Source organism: Dermacentor albipictus, chromosome 1 (assembly GCF_038994185.2).
Source record: "Dermacentor albipictus isolate Rhodes 1998 colony chromosome 1, USDA_Dalb.pri_finalv2, whole genome shotgun sequence".
Lineage (NCBI taxonomy): Eukaryota > Metazoa > Arthropoda > Arachnida > Ixodida > Ixodidae > Dermacentor > Dermacentor albipictus.
The window spans coordinates 423,827,883-423,844,884 of NC_091821.1; the positions used below are offsets into that span (position 1 = coordinate 423,827,883).

Sequence of the window (17,002 nt, forward strand, 5' to 3'; positions counted from 1 at the left end):
GAGTGCAGCTTCATTGCATTAATATCCAAGCGTAAAAGTACATACAGATGCGTGCTAACGAGATGAAAGGCCCTGCACCCTGGCTCACCCGGCAGTGGCATTTCCGGCGAGAGAGTGTGAGTGGAGACTAGAGGCGCCCTGGTCACTGAGGGAGTCCTCCGAGCTGGAGTGGAGGGAGAAGGCCAGTCGATGGCGCCGGTGCTCCTTGAGGCGGCTTCTCCCAGTCGAAGCAGTGCCGCTGCCTCCGAGCTCCGAGGCAAGGTGGGCCAGGCATTCATCCTCTTCACTCGACAGGTCTCCGCCGGCAGGCGATGACAGCAGCCGTCGGGGCGCAAACGATGACAGTGGAGAGCCGCTACGTGCCGCTGACAGCATAGATGTACCCCAGCAGCCGTCACCACCAGAGCCTGCGAGAGCAACGACAGTATGACAAGAGCTTCAGTGAGCTGCCCACTTCAATTACCGAAATAGCATGGAAAAAGCAAGAGCACGTGCCATATAGTACATGTTGTCAGATTAAACATGCTACGCAATGTCACACTTACGCTGTCGCATGATATGCCCACAACATCATAAAGTTCATGCATCTCAAATGTCGTAGCCACGTGTCAAAAGAAAGTTGGGCCCACACTATCAAAGTATACATGCGAGAAACAATTACCATAGTACATTTTCACACATGAGCAGTTATCTCAGAGTATAAGCTGGATTGTACAATGACATCCCTATTAATGGCAGACAGCTTGACAGTCACGCCATTCGATTCGTCAACAGCCTACGGTGCCTGTTGCATTCACTGCTGCCAAGCAGTAATATGGTTTAAAAGGCACAAGTTTCCTCCAAGTCATAAACTGCAGTACCTTGAAGTTTGAAGTTCAATGATGTCCATACAAGAGCAAAAATAAACTATAGAATAAGTATACACAAGAAGAGGTCCCAAAATGATGACACCATGGTGGTACCTCTCATGTTTAAGCATGTAAGCGAATGAGGTCTGGTGAGCAGATGAATATAAACCGACAAGTGCCGAGCACTGAGAGAATGATGAAAACAGCATCACAAAATTAACACCTTGACAAGATCATACAAAAGGCGCGATTGCATCTGCACACTGAACATATATTCAATTGTACATAAATGGAGAGAAACGGACAATGGAAAACCAAGTGACATTATAAATTGAACATTGGAACATACCTAAATGTAACAACTTCAAGAATTGACATTCAAAACCGTAAACTCAATGTAGATTTATAAAATGAATATTAAATGCTGAAGAGATAACTGACAGAAAACTATGTACATTCTAATCAGAACAATAACCACTTCGTTTTAATTCCACAGGGTATCAGAACCCATAGTTTGAATCCTTCAAAAGCAGTGAAGTTCCATAATTCGCTTGCACTTTTGTAAAGGAAAATTCTGCTTTGATGAAAATATCTTAGCATTTGTACACTGAGTAACTATTCTCTGTAGATAAATTGAAAAAGGTTGGCAATTTGTAATGAGCCAATATGTGGGATTGCCTAAATTTACTTTTACTAATTCGATCCTCTGTGTAGATAGTATGCTCGAGTATGCCCCTCTGTGCACATAACCTGCCAATAAAAAGAACCCACACCAATGACAACTGATGACGTCGTTTTTAGTGTTCTGGTGTGATGCAATCCCTCAGTATCAATCCCTAAATGCATCAATACCCGTGTGTGTGCATACAAGCGCATGAGTGTGTAAGTGAGCAGAACAGCAAAACAACAGGTGGCAGCAGCACTGGTAGTGACATCTTGTGACGCTTTGTTCAACCACAATGTGTCAGAACTTTTATGTTATTGTCGCGCCGAAAGGGAGACAGAAGGTGATGGCACCTTTTGCCTCGAATAAACAGAGTCACTCTGCCACTTGTCAAATCACAGTTGCATAAAGAAGGCAAGGAAAAAAGTGACACATCCCGCCAAAGACCCTTCTATCCTTCCAGGTGAAACAAAAGATCTCGGCAGTCAGTGTGGTGGCAAGGAAAAGAGCTCACGTGATCGGCGATGCGTGGGCCGTCGAGTTGGAGAGAAGCTGCCAAAGAGACTGCCGCGCTGACGCCAGGCCTCGGGCAGGAGGTCCTCCGAGAGACGGCGGGCTCTGGACGGAGCTGAGTGGGCCTCTCGCCGGGAGGAGGACCGCGAGGCATCCTCACGGCGGGGGGAGAGTGCAGATAGCCTCAGGACCACCTCAATCTGTTCGAGTGCACCTCCTTCTGGGCGCACCCGGTGGCTTAGCAGCGTTGATCGAGGTTCCAGTACGCAGAGCTGTGGGAAAGAGGGAGACATACGCATGAGCCATTGGTATGGAATAGATTTTATATTACCTTATTTTCTTTAAAGTGCATTGAAGGAATGCTGGAGAGAAATATATTGGGTTCAGCTAAAGTGGCACATTACAGTCTTGAATGCCAAATGTGAGTGTAGGTACTTTTTCTTTATTCTTTTTATTTTTATTTTGAGCAGAGACCCATACATGTCTTGCAGCATACTATATTGGTATCTAAACAAAAGCATGTAGGCCCTCCTTAAGTAAGAATTGAAGTGGTGGCTTACACAATCAATTAACCATAAACCAACATGTGTAATTCAGTTTGATCAGTGCACAGGTTGGCAGCTCTGAGAATTCTCTCTCGAGTATAGCCCTCGTTCCTGGTCAGAGCTACAAGTGGTGAATGTCCGCTGTCGATGCCGGAACAGCACGCTTTGGACAACTCACGAGGCCTTCGTGAGTTGGACTCCAGGCCCAAGTACCACGAATACCAAGAACAATTACAGGGAAGGGAACTGACACACGAAGGAATTAAAGCATGTCACTCCTAACAGAAAAGCGATTTTTGGGATAGAAAGACAGAAAAGGAGTCTCAAGGAAGCAAAGTAGGTGGGATCTCTGGTGTGGAGATGGAGTGATTGTATCTGTCCGCTAGATAGCGTAGGTGTAATCATTAATGAATAGCTTATTGTAAAGCCAAAAAGTACATAAAAATGAAAGGTGGCAGCACCATCACGAAATTGCTAAACCAGTTTTTTATGGTATCGTGAATTTTGACAGCACCTGCTGGGACTAATTAGTTGTTCACCAACAAAGAATGATTAAACATCCATCCAAAGTAAGCAAAGGCACAGTCAAGGAGGTTATGGAAAGTTTTAGTACCCAAGAAAGGCCAGAATATGAGAACATCTCATGAAATCCCCGATGCTATACAGACACTATTAGTGCCACACCTTAAGCTCAAAACTGTTTCTCTTTAAATTTGCTTTAATTTCTCTCTCTAATAATCAGCTTTTCTCACCCATGGCAATGCATGCTGTTTTGAAATGTCAAATACTTAAAAGAGATTAAATGTTTCTCTTTTATGCCTCTTTAACTAACTTTAACTAACTGTCTCACAATGTGCCTGCACTATCCTCTCCGTAAGCATAGGGACTGTTATAAATCTTGCCTTTCACCATCCCTTCTAACAAATGGTGCTGCCTAAGTGCCAATCATTGCACCAGAAAAATGAAATGAGCATCACGAGTGCCTTAAATAACTCAATAGTTGATAAAAGCAATCCTAAAATTGCCTTAACACATACACACATGCATAAAATGAAAAATAGTCACCTCGTAATTTACGACGCACGTCACAACTGTTTCCGAAGTAATGCCAATGCACCATCGGTCCATCACAAATGGTGGCTGAGAAAAAGGAGACCATCACAAGCTTGAAAGCAAAAGCATTAAAGGCCCTGACAATTAAAGAAATGTTCTAAGTCTAAGCAAGTTGAAACAAGTAACAGAATTTTACATGGAACAGTGCCAACTAAGCATACAATCGAGCCTTGTTATAACAAAGTTGCATTTGACAAGAAGATAATTTTGTTATATCTCATATTTGTTAAAAGCGTATATTTGTTAGACACTAATACTGGTGAGAAACATTTTCAACTTACTTCGTTATACCTAATAATCTGTTATATCCATGTTTGTTATATTGAGGTGTGACTGTATTTTCGAATAGCTGATAAAACATCAATGGCAATGTCACCAGAATACGTATTGAACATCAGCAACTGCGCTTGCTAGAAGAACCTTCAACCATGTTCTTACAGCTGTGATGAGAAATCATCATCGAAGCTCAACTACCAGTGTCCTTCCAACTGCCTACCTTACCTGGGCTATGCGTGTGAGGAAAAGGCCAGATTGGGCGCACTCGAAGGTGACATTGCTGATGCAGCGGGCAGCTGCGTCACTGGCCAAATGCGTCTCGCCCGTGTCCAACTCCACGAATGCTTTCCACTTGTGTTCACGGGGACTCGCACCCAGCCGAACGTGGCTGCCAAACAGCAGTGTGAGCCGCAAGAGCATTGGCTCCGAGACAGACATTGGCACCGACGGCACTCTGGAGCCCAGGGAACCAAAGGACGTCATTGATGCAAAGCTTGTTGATCCCAGTGCAGACGACCCAAAGGTGGAGGAGGTATGGCCATGGCTCATGGACTAGGAAAGACAAGAGCCCAATAATTAGGTCTGCATGCTATTGAGCACGTAGAGCTAGTGAGTGCAGATTAGACAGGCATGCTAAGACACAGCATAGTACAGCATGGTACAGTCGACTTCCATTGATTCGATCCTGATGGCGCCAACGAAACTGATCAAATTGTCCTGCAGGTCGAATTAAGTAAGATGCAGAAGAAACGTCTGAACACACTGCCGATTCACGTGGCAGTATTTGCCCGATTCTAGCATGCCCCCATATCAAACACATGCCCTCTTTCTGTGTGTCCATAGCAAAAAAGTAACGTAAAAATTATATTAAAGCTCATTAAAAACCTAGAAACTTAACGTGCCCCCGATTTTTTAGCAAGAAAAATGGCCAAGGGACTAATATGTCTTGCATTACGGCAATTGGTTTTTATAGTCAGCTTCTCCGCAATACAGCCATGTTAAGCGGCAAAGCATAGAAAAGCCGCGAACGCGGTTTTCGGTTCCGGGGGGGGGTAAGAAAAGACGCGCTTTAGAATTGGGTAACTACCGTAATCAGACATTGGCGAGTTACCGTAATTGCTTGAAAATCTTCTTAGTGCAGGCCGAAAACAGGCGTTTTCGATGGGAGACGACATGTCCTTAATGCATAAACTGTCCCCTAAGCTCTGCTGAGACAAGCTGCCACTAAAGGAGTCGCTATTTGGATCACCATAGGCATCATACGCATGCATGCTGATTGATCAAGTTCGAATTATCTGGCAAAAGCCAATTTTGTGATAGAAATAACGAAAATTTCGACCCATAGAAATGCATGGGCACTGGCCGGGACTTTCGGTCGGGAATGAATCAGTCGAAAAATCAAATTAACCAGAGAAAATTGACGAAAGTCTACTGTATAATGGTTTTGGCCGAGTTGCAAATTGTTAGCCACAGCAGATATTAGCTGCAATATAGGAGGTTGACAGACAACAAACAAGAACAACATGGGAGCCCTTTTTTTCAACTAATGTTTGACATTTTTCTGTTGCTGAAATGTTGTGCCTTTTAAGTTTCTTTAAATGTCAGCCTTACATTATATTTTGATAAGTTATTTACCACCAAACATTAATATAAACTTATATTTACAATTTTCATGTCTTCTCACTGTTGTTCTATATAAATGATTTTTGTCCCGTACAGGAGGTCCCAATTAAGTTCCTAATAATGGGAGCACCTTCTGCATATGCATCTTCTGTACACTACTTCAATACTGACATGAATTATTGTGTGAACTTATTGTGATATACTTGCAAAGGCAGAATACACAGAATATACACGCAATAACATTTACAGCAATCACACACGTGTACACCAATCTGCGCAGTGGAAAGAAAACTAATATCAGGTTGCACCACTTCTGCATAGACACAACTCCTTATTTTACCTTATAATCTATATCTGTGATAGGATAAGGGTGTAAGATAAGCGTAGGAGCTGGCGAAATTGTTGAAGCTCACCTCACGCTGTGACATTTCAAACTTGCGCCTGTTTTCCATGGCAAGCTTCTCAATCTCATCCTGCAAGTTTCACACAAACAACAGAAGTGTCACATTTTTTCAAGGCTAAAGTGCAAGACTTTCACTACAATAAAAGCACCAACAAAGGTAGAAGAAGAGTACCAATGGCACAAGGGTTACAGAGTTGAGAAATGTAACTTCCCATCACAATTGCCATCGCGGAAACTTTCTGCTAGATTTAACGGATTTTAGGATATTTTAGCGGCAAAATGGAACTTATTTGAATCGTAGATCTTTAAGAGGATTTAAAACTGAGGTTTTCTTAATTTTTTGCATAATCACAACCTGTTCACTGAATTCTAACAAATTTTGAATGTTGTTTTAGGGAAAGAATGGAAATAAAGACTTGCAGTGTTTGTCTTTGTTAATGCAGGGATTACAATAAAACATTTCTTCATGAAATAATATGGCTCATTATTAATCACAAAAGTGTTTTCCACAAGTTAATCAATAAGCACTCTACTGACAATGTAAACAAATGTGACATCATAGTCCTAAACATATCAGATGATCCTTTGTAGTACTTGCATTATTACAACTGTAATTTAACTAATATGTTAGATACTCAAAAACACCTCTAGGCCATTATTGATTGTATTATTGCTCATCAAAATTTTTCAACACGATTCTTACTGGACATAAGGCATTTTTTGGTCCCTCCTTGATCGCTTCAGGACCAATGTGCAATAATACTTAGTGGATTATAGTGAAATTCATAAGTTGTTACAGTGGAATCTTTTGTAAGATAACAAAAATTGCAACATTTTTTAACCGAGCTCGAAGGCTGAATATGACGTGCGTGCGCATATGGTTGGCATAATGTATGCACCGGCATTTTTTTCATGCATTCGAAATTCTCAAATGGAATACTTTAATTTCAAACAGTAGCGTATGCTTTATTTTTTTCTATAGTTATAAAAGTATTCACGCACCCATGCTAAATATAGTGCGTGCCAGATCAATGAACGAATAAAGAAAGAAATACAGCAGTATGTTGTGCACACCACTTATTATTGCTTCATGTTTTGATCAAATGAGGAGTGAGGGTTGAATGACTTTTTTTTTTTTTTTGTCCGAGCGTTTCGTGGAAAAAGCAGGGCAAGCAAATGAAGGTTGCTCAGCTCCTACCATCAGTGCCAGTCTGTGCCCCAAGGGGGCAATGCCCATGTCCTTCAAATGTTCCACAGTGAGAAGGAGCAGCCGTTTGCCTGAAATCTGCTGGCTGCGGAACAGCTCGGCATACTGCTCTAAGTCCTTGGTGGCATCTGAACAAAAGCGTGTCAAAAAATAGCTACTATAAGTATGGTTGAAGCAGCAATACAAAAAAGAGCATAGGTTCAACAGTGTGAAAGCAAAAGGTGATAACCAACTGAGACAGAAAGAACTGTGCTTGTAGTAAGTAATGCTATGTTTTGTGCAAGGCATTGCATACAGTGTAAGCTGGGGAGCAACAAGGAGGGGGGGCATTGCGTAGACTTGCTAATTTGTACAACTTTTGTCAATACGGCAGGCACGTACCCAAGGAGGGGCCCGGGGGAGCCCGAGCCCCCCCCCCCCCCCCCTATTCGCCCAAGGCACCACTTCTCACACACATTCCTAAAGCTTTGACATATCAATCTACTCAGCAGTCAACATTTTGCTGCCTTTTACAACGAAAGCAGTATATGACTAACTTCCGTAGCTTTTTTCGGTGTCCGTTAACAGAAAAAATCATCATGTGGGCCAATCCTGGTGATAGTGCAAAAAGGGTCCAAGATATATGGCACATACCCCTGTGGATTCGGGAACCTATAACGTGCCCTTCAGAATCTGCGGGATGGGCCCACATAGGGGGAGTTCTTAATGCCTGCTTCACCTCCACCGCGGGTCGGCCCGGCATTGCACTACCTACAGGATGGACCCACGTGAGGAGAGCACTTAACGCCTGCTTCGCCCCCGCTGCCGGTGGGCCCGGTATTTGAATATCTTCGGGATTGGCCTACGTATGGGGAGTTCTTAATGCCTGATTCACCTCCACCGCGGGTCGGCCCGGCATTCCACTACCTTCGGGGTGGACCCACGTATGTGGGGTGCTTAACGCCTGCTTCACCTCCGCCGCGGGTCGGCCCGGCATTACACTATATTCAGGCCGACCCGCAGTGGATGTGAAACAATTTGCTTTTCGTTTGAAAGCTTTGACTGTCGTCAGCTTTCGCTACCATTCTATCTTCACAGAGTGGAATAGTTGTCAATTTTTTTCACTCCTTTTGGATGGTGGTAGTTATAGGCATCTCCTGGGGCGTGGAGGCCAGTTTTGTCATCGATTCAGAGCCCGCACGATGAACTCAAGATGAATTCAGTTGTCACCATCTACTGCAGCAGGCAAGGCGTAGTTTATTGTTTTAAATATAATATTTTTATTTATTATAATGCCCAACACAATGTTTATGTCACGAGCAATTCAACGATCACGCGCATCCCTGTTGCTTCATTAGTTCAATCATTTTTGTTTAGACTAACCCAGGGGACAGGAAATGGATTCGGTTCATAGTCGGATCGTCTGTAAGCTCGTGGAACGAGTTGTGGCCGGAGAAAACGCCAGTTGCGTTTAACTTTTCCTTTTGCTTCATTATTTCCTCGAGTGGCAGCTCGCCGCGATGCTGGCAGATCCTCGGAACCATATATCCTCGATATGGGTTAGATAAGGTCGAAAATAAGATATTGCGAAAAAGCGTCCATCATCAGACCCTTCAATAATCCTTAAACCCATAAGCAATATCACTGTCACCCGTTACCCCGTGTGGTTTTTCCCTTATTGTACAGCATGTTTCGTGCACAATTGGCAACTGGAAACAAGAGTTGCAAGGAGATAAGAAATTAAGCAATCTACTAAGCGAGAAAGCCAAGGCAACAGCCAAACAGGGAGGAAAAGCAAAAATTGTTTGTGAAAATATATATGGATCAACATCTTATTTAAAAAGGAAGTAGAGAAAACTCCGCCGAAACTGGAGAATAATTCCATGTGTTTTGAATTATGCTTCTACACTTATCAATCGAGCCACCTGACGTAGCCACGTCCCTGCTGTGCTAAAGGGGGGGGGGGTTCTAATCTGCCACGGTAGGCGCAGTGTGTCTAGAACCGCAGCGTCCTGCGCTCTAGACAGTTGTACGGGACTGCTGACCACGCATAGTTACACAACTTCCCAAATAACGACACGAGTCGGTTTTGCTACTTGGTAGAGTAGTAAACGAGGGATACAAAAGAACTGTGACTGTTGCGCAACTATGCATTTATCTAAAATTCTTCCAGGGCTAATTAAAAAAAACGTGGCAAATTTGTAAATCTGTATATGAAATTATATAGAACTCTCAGAGTCAATGCGGCGAGCTTTTTATTGCCGCTGCCTTGCATGAGGCTATTACTTAAAGTTCAACTTTGTAGCTAAACATGATAAATGAGAAATGCTGTCTTAATGAAGCTGTGTTTTTTGAATTTGCCAATCTCAAATTCAAAGAACACAGCTTCATTAGGACAGCATTTTTCATTTATCGTCTTTAGCTACAAAGTTTAATATTAATTCATGAATTCTGGTGTTCTACGTACCAGAACCATGATTTGATTATGAGACATGCCTAGTGGGGGACTCCAAATGAAGTTTGACCACCAGGGGATCATTAATGTGCTCCCAATACACGAGACATGAGTGTTTTTGCATTTCACCCCCATCGAAATACAGCCGCTGCGGCTGGGATTTAATCCCACGACCTCGTGCTCAGACGCGAAACACCACAGCCATTAAGCCATTACAGCGGATGCTTGAAATTTTAAAAAAAGATAGAAAAAGAAAGAAAGAAAACACATGTCAGCTAGTATAAAGACATCCTTCTTGGACACTTCAGTAGTGCACGATGGACGGGTATTGACTTCTTGTATGAGTAAGAATTGGAAAAAATGCCTCAAACCTGCCCAATGATCAGCTGCCCTGAACAAAGTGCACTCTAGAAATACACACTAACAATTAAAACACCCTTGGACAGGGCAATCTCTGAAAGGGAGGATCCAGTGACCTCGTTCCATTTAGCAAAAAAAGCAAAAAAAAGGTAATTTTTCTATTACGTACCATCACATCCCAATTGTTGAACCCAGAGAAACTGAAATGAAAATAGGTTACAAAAGCTGTTATAGTACACATTGTCAAATCTGTACATGAAGCGACGTGAAACTTTCAAAGAGTGAAGGTATACTGTAGTATTGCAATGGAACGAGGACAAAAAGAAAATGCAGTAGATCCCATGAGTTGGAATCTAAATACAGCGACGCTTTGTGTGAGCGTGTAAAGAATTGAAGCACTACTACATGCATGTGCCTACATGTGCCTGCATGTGCATGCATGCACGCACACACACACACACACAAGTGCTAATTATACTGAGCCTTTGGTTAAGTGAAGTTGCTGACTACTAGCGAGAATGACCGACGACTTGAATGCATCATCGTTTCAGAGGCTGCATGAGCATACATACTTAGTGCAATGCAAATCCATTTTATCCGCAAGACGTGTTTACTTCCTCATAACCGTCCGAAGGTGAGCGTCTTGGTCCTTTTTTTTTTCACCCGCAAGGCTGGTGCCACCGCTGTCACAAATACACGAAAGCTGGCGCCACCTGGTGGTGGTGCAAGGAACCTAGAGGCATGTGCAGCGCATGTGCTCTACTGTGATTGGTTGGGCTATTTAGCAAGAGAACAGCCAGGCCGCAACACCCACGGTCATAAAACGCGGCGAGGTTCGCAAAGAAAAGCTTTGCCTTTAAGGCACAGGACTAGAACTTCCTTGTAACTAAACTTTATTTAAAGAAAACATCAGCCATTGATAGCTTGATGAAAAATCAGCAAGCAACAAATCAAATTAACAGGTAAGTTCACTCTATAAGTGCAGGTATCTACAGAAAAAGCATTTCTAGCTTTGATAGGCTAAGTGATGCTGCGCTGATGCACATATCTTTTGCTTTTGCCTATGCAGTACGCTTCTACAATTCTTTCTTTTTTGGTTTTTGCATGTTTCAGGAACCTGGTATTGCTAAAGATAAGAGTGCATGTACATTTGTTGCAATGAGCACCTAAATGGCGACTACTGTTTTTGTGCTGTCTTGCTCTGTCATCAAGACATTGCCCTGTTGATACCTGCACTTATAGCAGGTGCATGTATCTAAATTCGATTTGCTGTTTGCTGGTTTTTCATTAGACTATACATGGCTGTCTTTTTCTTCAAACAAAGTTTAGTTAGCAGTAAGCGCTAGTACTGTTGTGTGTGTTTCCTTGCCCTCATCCTATTGCGCTTCTTCAATATACCTTCAAGGTGAACCAACTGGCCCAAATCAAGTTGCTGCTACCTCAGAGAGTCAGCCAAGCAAAAAAAAAAAAAAGAAAAGAAAAAAAAAAGGAATGAAAGCACTAATTTCGCATTGAACCAACATGCTTTTCTTTTATAGAGAAGCTGTTACAGGAGTTCTGCAACAGTTTTCATGTGAGAAGGCGTGATTGATATCAAATGTAAATGAAACGCAATGGGTGTCGGAGCCCCGAATTTGCTTTGAAATGTAATTATCGATGACAACAAAATAAAAGCTACCTTGCATAGATCTCACTAAAATAGACAGCAACTCATATGCGTCGTTTTATTAATTAGTATTCTGCAATTTTTGTTTCTCATGTTGTATTATACGAGCCCCACATTGAAGATCAGCTAGGATTTTGTATGGCTGCAATGGTGAAAGTTAGCGCTCTGATTCTGCAACACAGCCTTGGTATTTTCAAAGGGTGCGTGGAATCACTTATACAGCTTAGCTTTCTCTGATGTATCAGTTGTCAGGTTGCTATACATCTGTGAAAGATATTTTTAATTTTATATCACTATATTATTCCTGCACTAGGACAAATTTTTTATCCTGCCCACGATTAATTTTTCTTCAAGTGCGAAGCTTTCTTTAAAAAAACACCTGTGTAGGTTTCCTTTGTAGCCTTATCCTAAAGTCAGGTGGATGACAATTTTCCCTCTCAGCACAATATTATTATAAAACATATTTATCACAAGAAGTGGTACCTGCTTTTAGACCCATCAGGAGTCGCATCTTTCTTTTTCTAGTTAATGCAATGTACTAGCAATGTTTATATGTCATTGTCATGAACACATCAAATGTAAAACTCACCACATGATCCACACTCCAAGTATTCACATCATGAACATACAGCTCCTGAAATATAAATTTTGTTTGAACCATAATGCCATACTGTTGTTTTACCAGTTATACGTATTGAGTCCTGCTAAAAACTCAGCTATCCCTGGATGTATGAACAAGTCGCACTGCAGCAGTACACAGTTAATGGTGTACCAACTGTTATCAAAGTTCAGATGTTGAAATTTACATGCTACAGAGAACAAATGTGTTGATTTTCAATGTATATGATAAAGAGAGTAAAGCGGAGCCCCACAAATTCTATAAATATAGAACTCTGGACTCTTAACAGGTTATGATATGCTTATAGCAACTTTTCCTTTTTTTTAAATACCACTAGAAGCAAGAAAAAAACTAAACTGCTCAATAGTACTTCACATTATCCTTTCGTTCACACAAAAATCCAACACTGTGGAGAGGCCAGTCAGTCACACATTTGTTGACAATAGTCAATCAATCAATCAATCAATCAATCAATCAATCAATCAACCAATCAACCAATCGAGTGATCTATCATACTAAATGAAACTTTTCCAAGAATAATGCGATTCTTCAATGAGCATAACACAATCAAAGCTTGGGTAGGCAAGTGATCACCTAACCTTGTTCCCAAGATACCAAAGATATGCAGTACTAACATCACTGCTTGATGCACTACTTTGCAGCGTGAAAAAACGCATTAGTAACAAGGTGATACAGGCAATATGATGTACGAACTGACAACTGCTTATTTTCCATCGAATCATATTCCGCATGTACAGAAAATGTAACAAGTATACAAGAACAAAGCACAAATAAACATCCTCCTTTGCACTCTAAAATAACTTGCAAAGCTTTAATGCTTCATCAAATGGTCCTCGTTGCAGGACTGCTAGCTTACGAAGTAACTCCAGGAAATGCAATGGACAAATAGGTATACATCACCATGCAACCCCTGCGTCGCTCGAGAAGCTGCTCCTTCTGCTGCAAACGGCTTTCCCATTCTTCCAACTGCTTTTGCTTTTGACTGAGGTCACGCTCGGCACGCTTCATCAACTCCAGAGTGGATTCGATTTCCTGCCTGCAAATACACAGACAACTTAATGAGCGCACAAATGCTCATGAGCTTTAAGTCCAAATACATTGAGCGCTATAGCATAGATAAGAAATAGAAGGTAGGTTGTCAACAATGAAAGCTCTGTAAACATAACAAAGAGGCAAGAAGTCAAACAAGCATAAAGATACAGGGCACATTGCAAAAAACTTCTAAGGTTTCTGGGCTTCTCAGAAAAGCTTCTGGATACGTACAATTTTTTGCTTAAACTGTAACAAGATGCACAGTTGGTGTCAACAGTACAGGTACATGTTTAGAAGAAAGCACAAAATGAATAGCAACACAAATAAATGCACGACTAAAAATTGAAAACCATAAGAGAGGGACTGGCAGACTGACAAACCAGGCAAACTGGTTGCTGTACCAGTGAGTTTAAGAAAGCTAGGCAATTTTTAGGACGCCCTCTCATCCCCACTTTCTGCACATTGCAAGGCTTATGGGTGTGAGCCTTTTATCGTTTTCTAATAACATGCGTGATAAATGATTACAAATGAATAAAACTAAAGTGATAATGATGATAAACTAGCTATAACCTTCTGCATAGAGCAAAACATTAATGACTGCATATCTGTTTTGTCTTCTATGCTGTCTGAATGCAAAATAAATTTGCTTGAAGGTGCAGCTGGGCATTAGTTACAACACTCTACACCTGCACACAGAATTTTGATTACATCCTTGTCTTTACAATACAACATTTAGTTTGAAATTGAGTACGACTCCTGTAGGTGTCTTGTTTTTTGTTGTATCACCATCACCTAGGTGCAACATCTCTTACATCTGCTCAGATATGCCACCAAAGGAAACACAAATGTATGACAATTTTCACACCCGTCACCTTGAAAAGATTTGTTCAAAAGCACTAAGGTTATGAGTGTTAAGAACCATAATTAAATATATTGATGAGAATCATCAACAGCAGTGCCTCACACAAGCAATTCATAGTAAAAAATGAGTCACTTACTTCCAAACACTACGCTGACTTAAATATGCAGATGCAAGGTTACACAAGGAGTCTGAAAAAATCAAGGGCAGGAAAACAGATAAACTGGTGTTAACATGCGAATGCAAATACATAAAATGCTTTCGCAAAGAATGCTACAGCATATACTTACAGTTTTTCATTGGCACAGAAGGAAAAACACTGTGTGAACAAAGTGAACATAGAAAGCTGACTTGAGCTACTGTAAGCTGTCTCCCCAAAATTCCACAGGCATTCTACAAGCATACAAAAGAACACCCCCAGCCAAGTAAAATGATAATTAACTTGGCATTTACACCAAGGTTTTTTTTTTTTGTAAACTACCAGTGCATTCATCATGTCTCCAGAGAGCAGCACACACCACCAGCACCAAATGCATTTTGATATAAAAGTGACACCAAATGCAACCTAACTAACCACATCATTGTGCGCAATACCTGTTGTAACCATTATACAGAGAAATACCCGGTGTTTCAGCGAACACCCGGAAACATTTTTAAAGGTTGCCTGTGGCAGATAGCAAAATTCGAGTTCATGAGCTGGTCCACTTGAAGAGGCAAACATTACTTGCACAAAAATTAACTGTAACACCATTGCATTTCTCCACAAAGTTCTGGAATTAATATCTCGGAACCGGTGTCATCTCTCAGAATTAGTTCTAAGTGGATCCACCTTGTGAATACCACGGCTAGAACTCGTAAATTTCAATATGGGCCATAAGGTAACTTGTTAAAATTTTCATTAGTGAATTTATGCTAATTAGTCAATTATGCATTTCTCATTTACTGCAACAACAGCAGCATCTCCGAATGAACACCGTTAAGAATTCTATGACGCACACAACGTTGCCTCCGCCTGCTGCAGTAACTGCCTTCTGTGGTTTGAAGATACACACACCAGGGGCGGGCGAATATTCAAAGTGTCGAATATGAATCGAACATTACACGCTAACTATTTGTATTCCTATTTGAAATGGAACTATTCTGTATTTTAGAATATTCGAAACTAACCAAGTATTTCACAACAACCTACTGTAAAAGTAATGTTACCGTTCTCTATGCTTTGCTAAACAATGCATCACAAATTGTCAGAAGTGAAACAACAACAAAAGTTTTCGATGCAATGCAGATACAAAAAATGGATAATGCAAGCTTTCTTTCTTAGCTTTGTGGCAGAATCATACATGACAACTCTGATTTTACTCGCAGTCCGTCATTTATGTTCTTCAGAGGTGTAGTCATTTAACACTTTTATCTATGCTACAACCAATGTTTTCCTTGCAACGGGCCCATTTACATGTGTTTATAGTCCGCAAGTCTTTCAGCAGTGCTCGTTATTTTTATTGCGAGAGCAATTATATGGATACTCCAGGTGAACTTCTTCCATTGGTGCCACCGTGACGTTTCATAGAAAGTCCAAGTGTGGTCAAATCTCAGCCGTGCACCGTATGCAGTGGATGCAAGCGAAAGCATGCAAGGGTGAGCTAAGGATGGTGGCTCAATCCTGCCCGTGCAAGGAAAGAAAGCAAGTAGGAGGCACGCTGTCTTCCGTCACATGCAAGGCACCAGAGGGAGCAAGCAGGGTGGGGTTCTACTCTGGCAGTGGCTGCGTATGGCGCGGCTGAGTGTTGTAAGCGATATGCGATGGGGACAGAGTGCACCGAATGCTGATAGCTTCATGTGCGCTGCACTGTAACCACTTAGTGCGCGTTGAAACGAGAGGTGGTATGAAGGTCCATTCGCTCGCTGCTGCTGCAGCTCTTCCACACTCCAGTGTTTCGACAGCGAGTGTCCCCAGTCATCGAGTGAGATGTGTTCATGTTTGTTTTTGCGTGTGTGTCACCATGCTTGTTAATATAGTTAGTAAGTGAATGCTCACCAACACCCGATAAATCTACCATCCTTGCTTCGTATAGCTGTCTGGTAATTTGCTATCGCACTCAGTGCTTCACCTTTGAAACTGCGACATTTTTCACAACTTCTCAGATATATATATCTGAGAAGTTGTTGATATATATCTGATATATATATATATATATATATATATATATATATATATATATCTTTTTTTAAAGAGGACAGACATTTATCTAACATTTCTTGGAAAGCTTGTTTGCAGCCAAGCTCTAAATTTGTTGAAAGGCTTTTAGTGCAGTATTTTAATGACAATAATTGATCTTGCATATGAAACTGATACTTCTTCCCTGATAGTTAGCTGTCACTTTTTTTGCATTAGTCAGTACAGGCATGGTACCTAATTACACCGAAATAAATATTCCTGCTGTAAATATATGTATCTGCATTTGGCTGTTCAATATTCAGTACTTACTGATTGTATTAGAAAAAGCTGATATTCGCCCACCTTTAACACACACAGGAAACCAGCGCTCTTGAGCGTCTGTGGTGCATAAAGCTTTGCACAATTTACTGAGCGCAAAAGCTGTATGATAGTAGCTCAGTGGTCAGCATGCCTGGTTCTCAACTGCACCCTGCCGCATTTGCATGAGGCCAATGCCTTGGTAGTGGCGGTAGCAGGCAAATTTTTGCATTGTCTTCGTCATGTAGTGAGGGTAAAGCTAAGGATGAGCAGGTAGCCTGATGATGACGGCAACATGGTGACAACAGCGTAACAAAAAAGACAAGACAGGTGGATGGATGCAGCA

General features: G+C 41.6%; 1 protein-coding gene across 3 annotated transcripts in view; it reads right to left on the reverse strand.

The window, feature by feature from the left end:
• Positions 1-17,002, reverse strand: part of LOC135897136 (mitogen-activated protein kinase kinase kinase 20-like) — a 48,413-nt gene that overhangs the window by 10,770 nt on the left and 20,641 nt on the right. For all 3 annotated transcript variants that reach the window (XM_065425714.1, XM_065425702.1, XM_065425708.1), the window contains exons 11-20: positions 14,323-14,374; positions 13,193-13,328; positions 12,242-12,286; positions 10,156-10,186; positions 7,184-7,320; positions 5,996-6,055; positions 4,185-4,511; positions 3,636-3,710; positions 2,027-2,297; positions 89-407 (exon numbers count right to left, since the gene is read on the reverse strand). In XM_065425714.1, the coding sequence (XP_065281786.1) occupies positions 89-407; positions 2,027-2,297; positions 3,636-3,710; positions 4,185-4,511; positions 5,996-6,055; positions 7,184-7,320; positions 10,156-10,186; positions 12,242-12,286; positions 13,193-13,328; positions 14,323-14,374 (1,453 nt within the window). The remainder of the gene's footprint in view (positions 1-88; positions 408-2,026; positions 2,298-3,635; positions 3,711-4,184; positions 4,512-5,995; positions 6,056-7,183; positions 7,321-10,155; positions 10,187-12,241; positions 12,287-13,192; positions 13,329-14,322; positions 14,375-17,002) is intronic.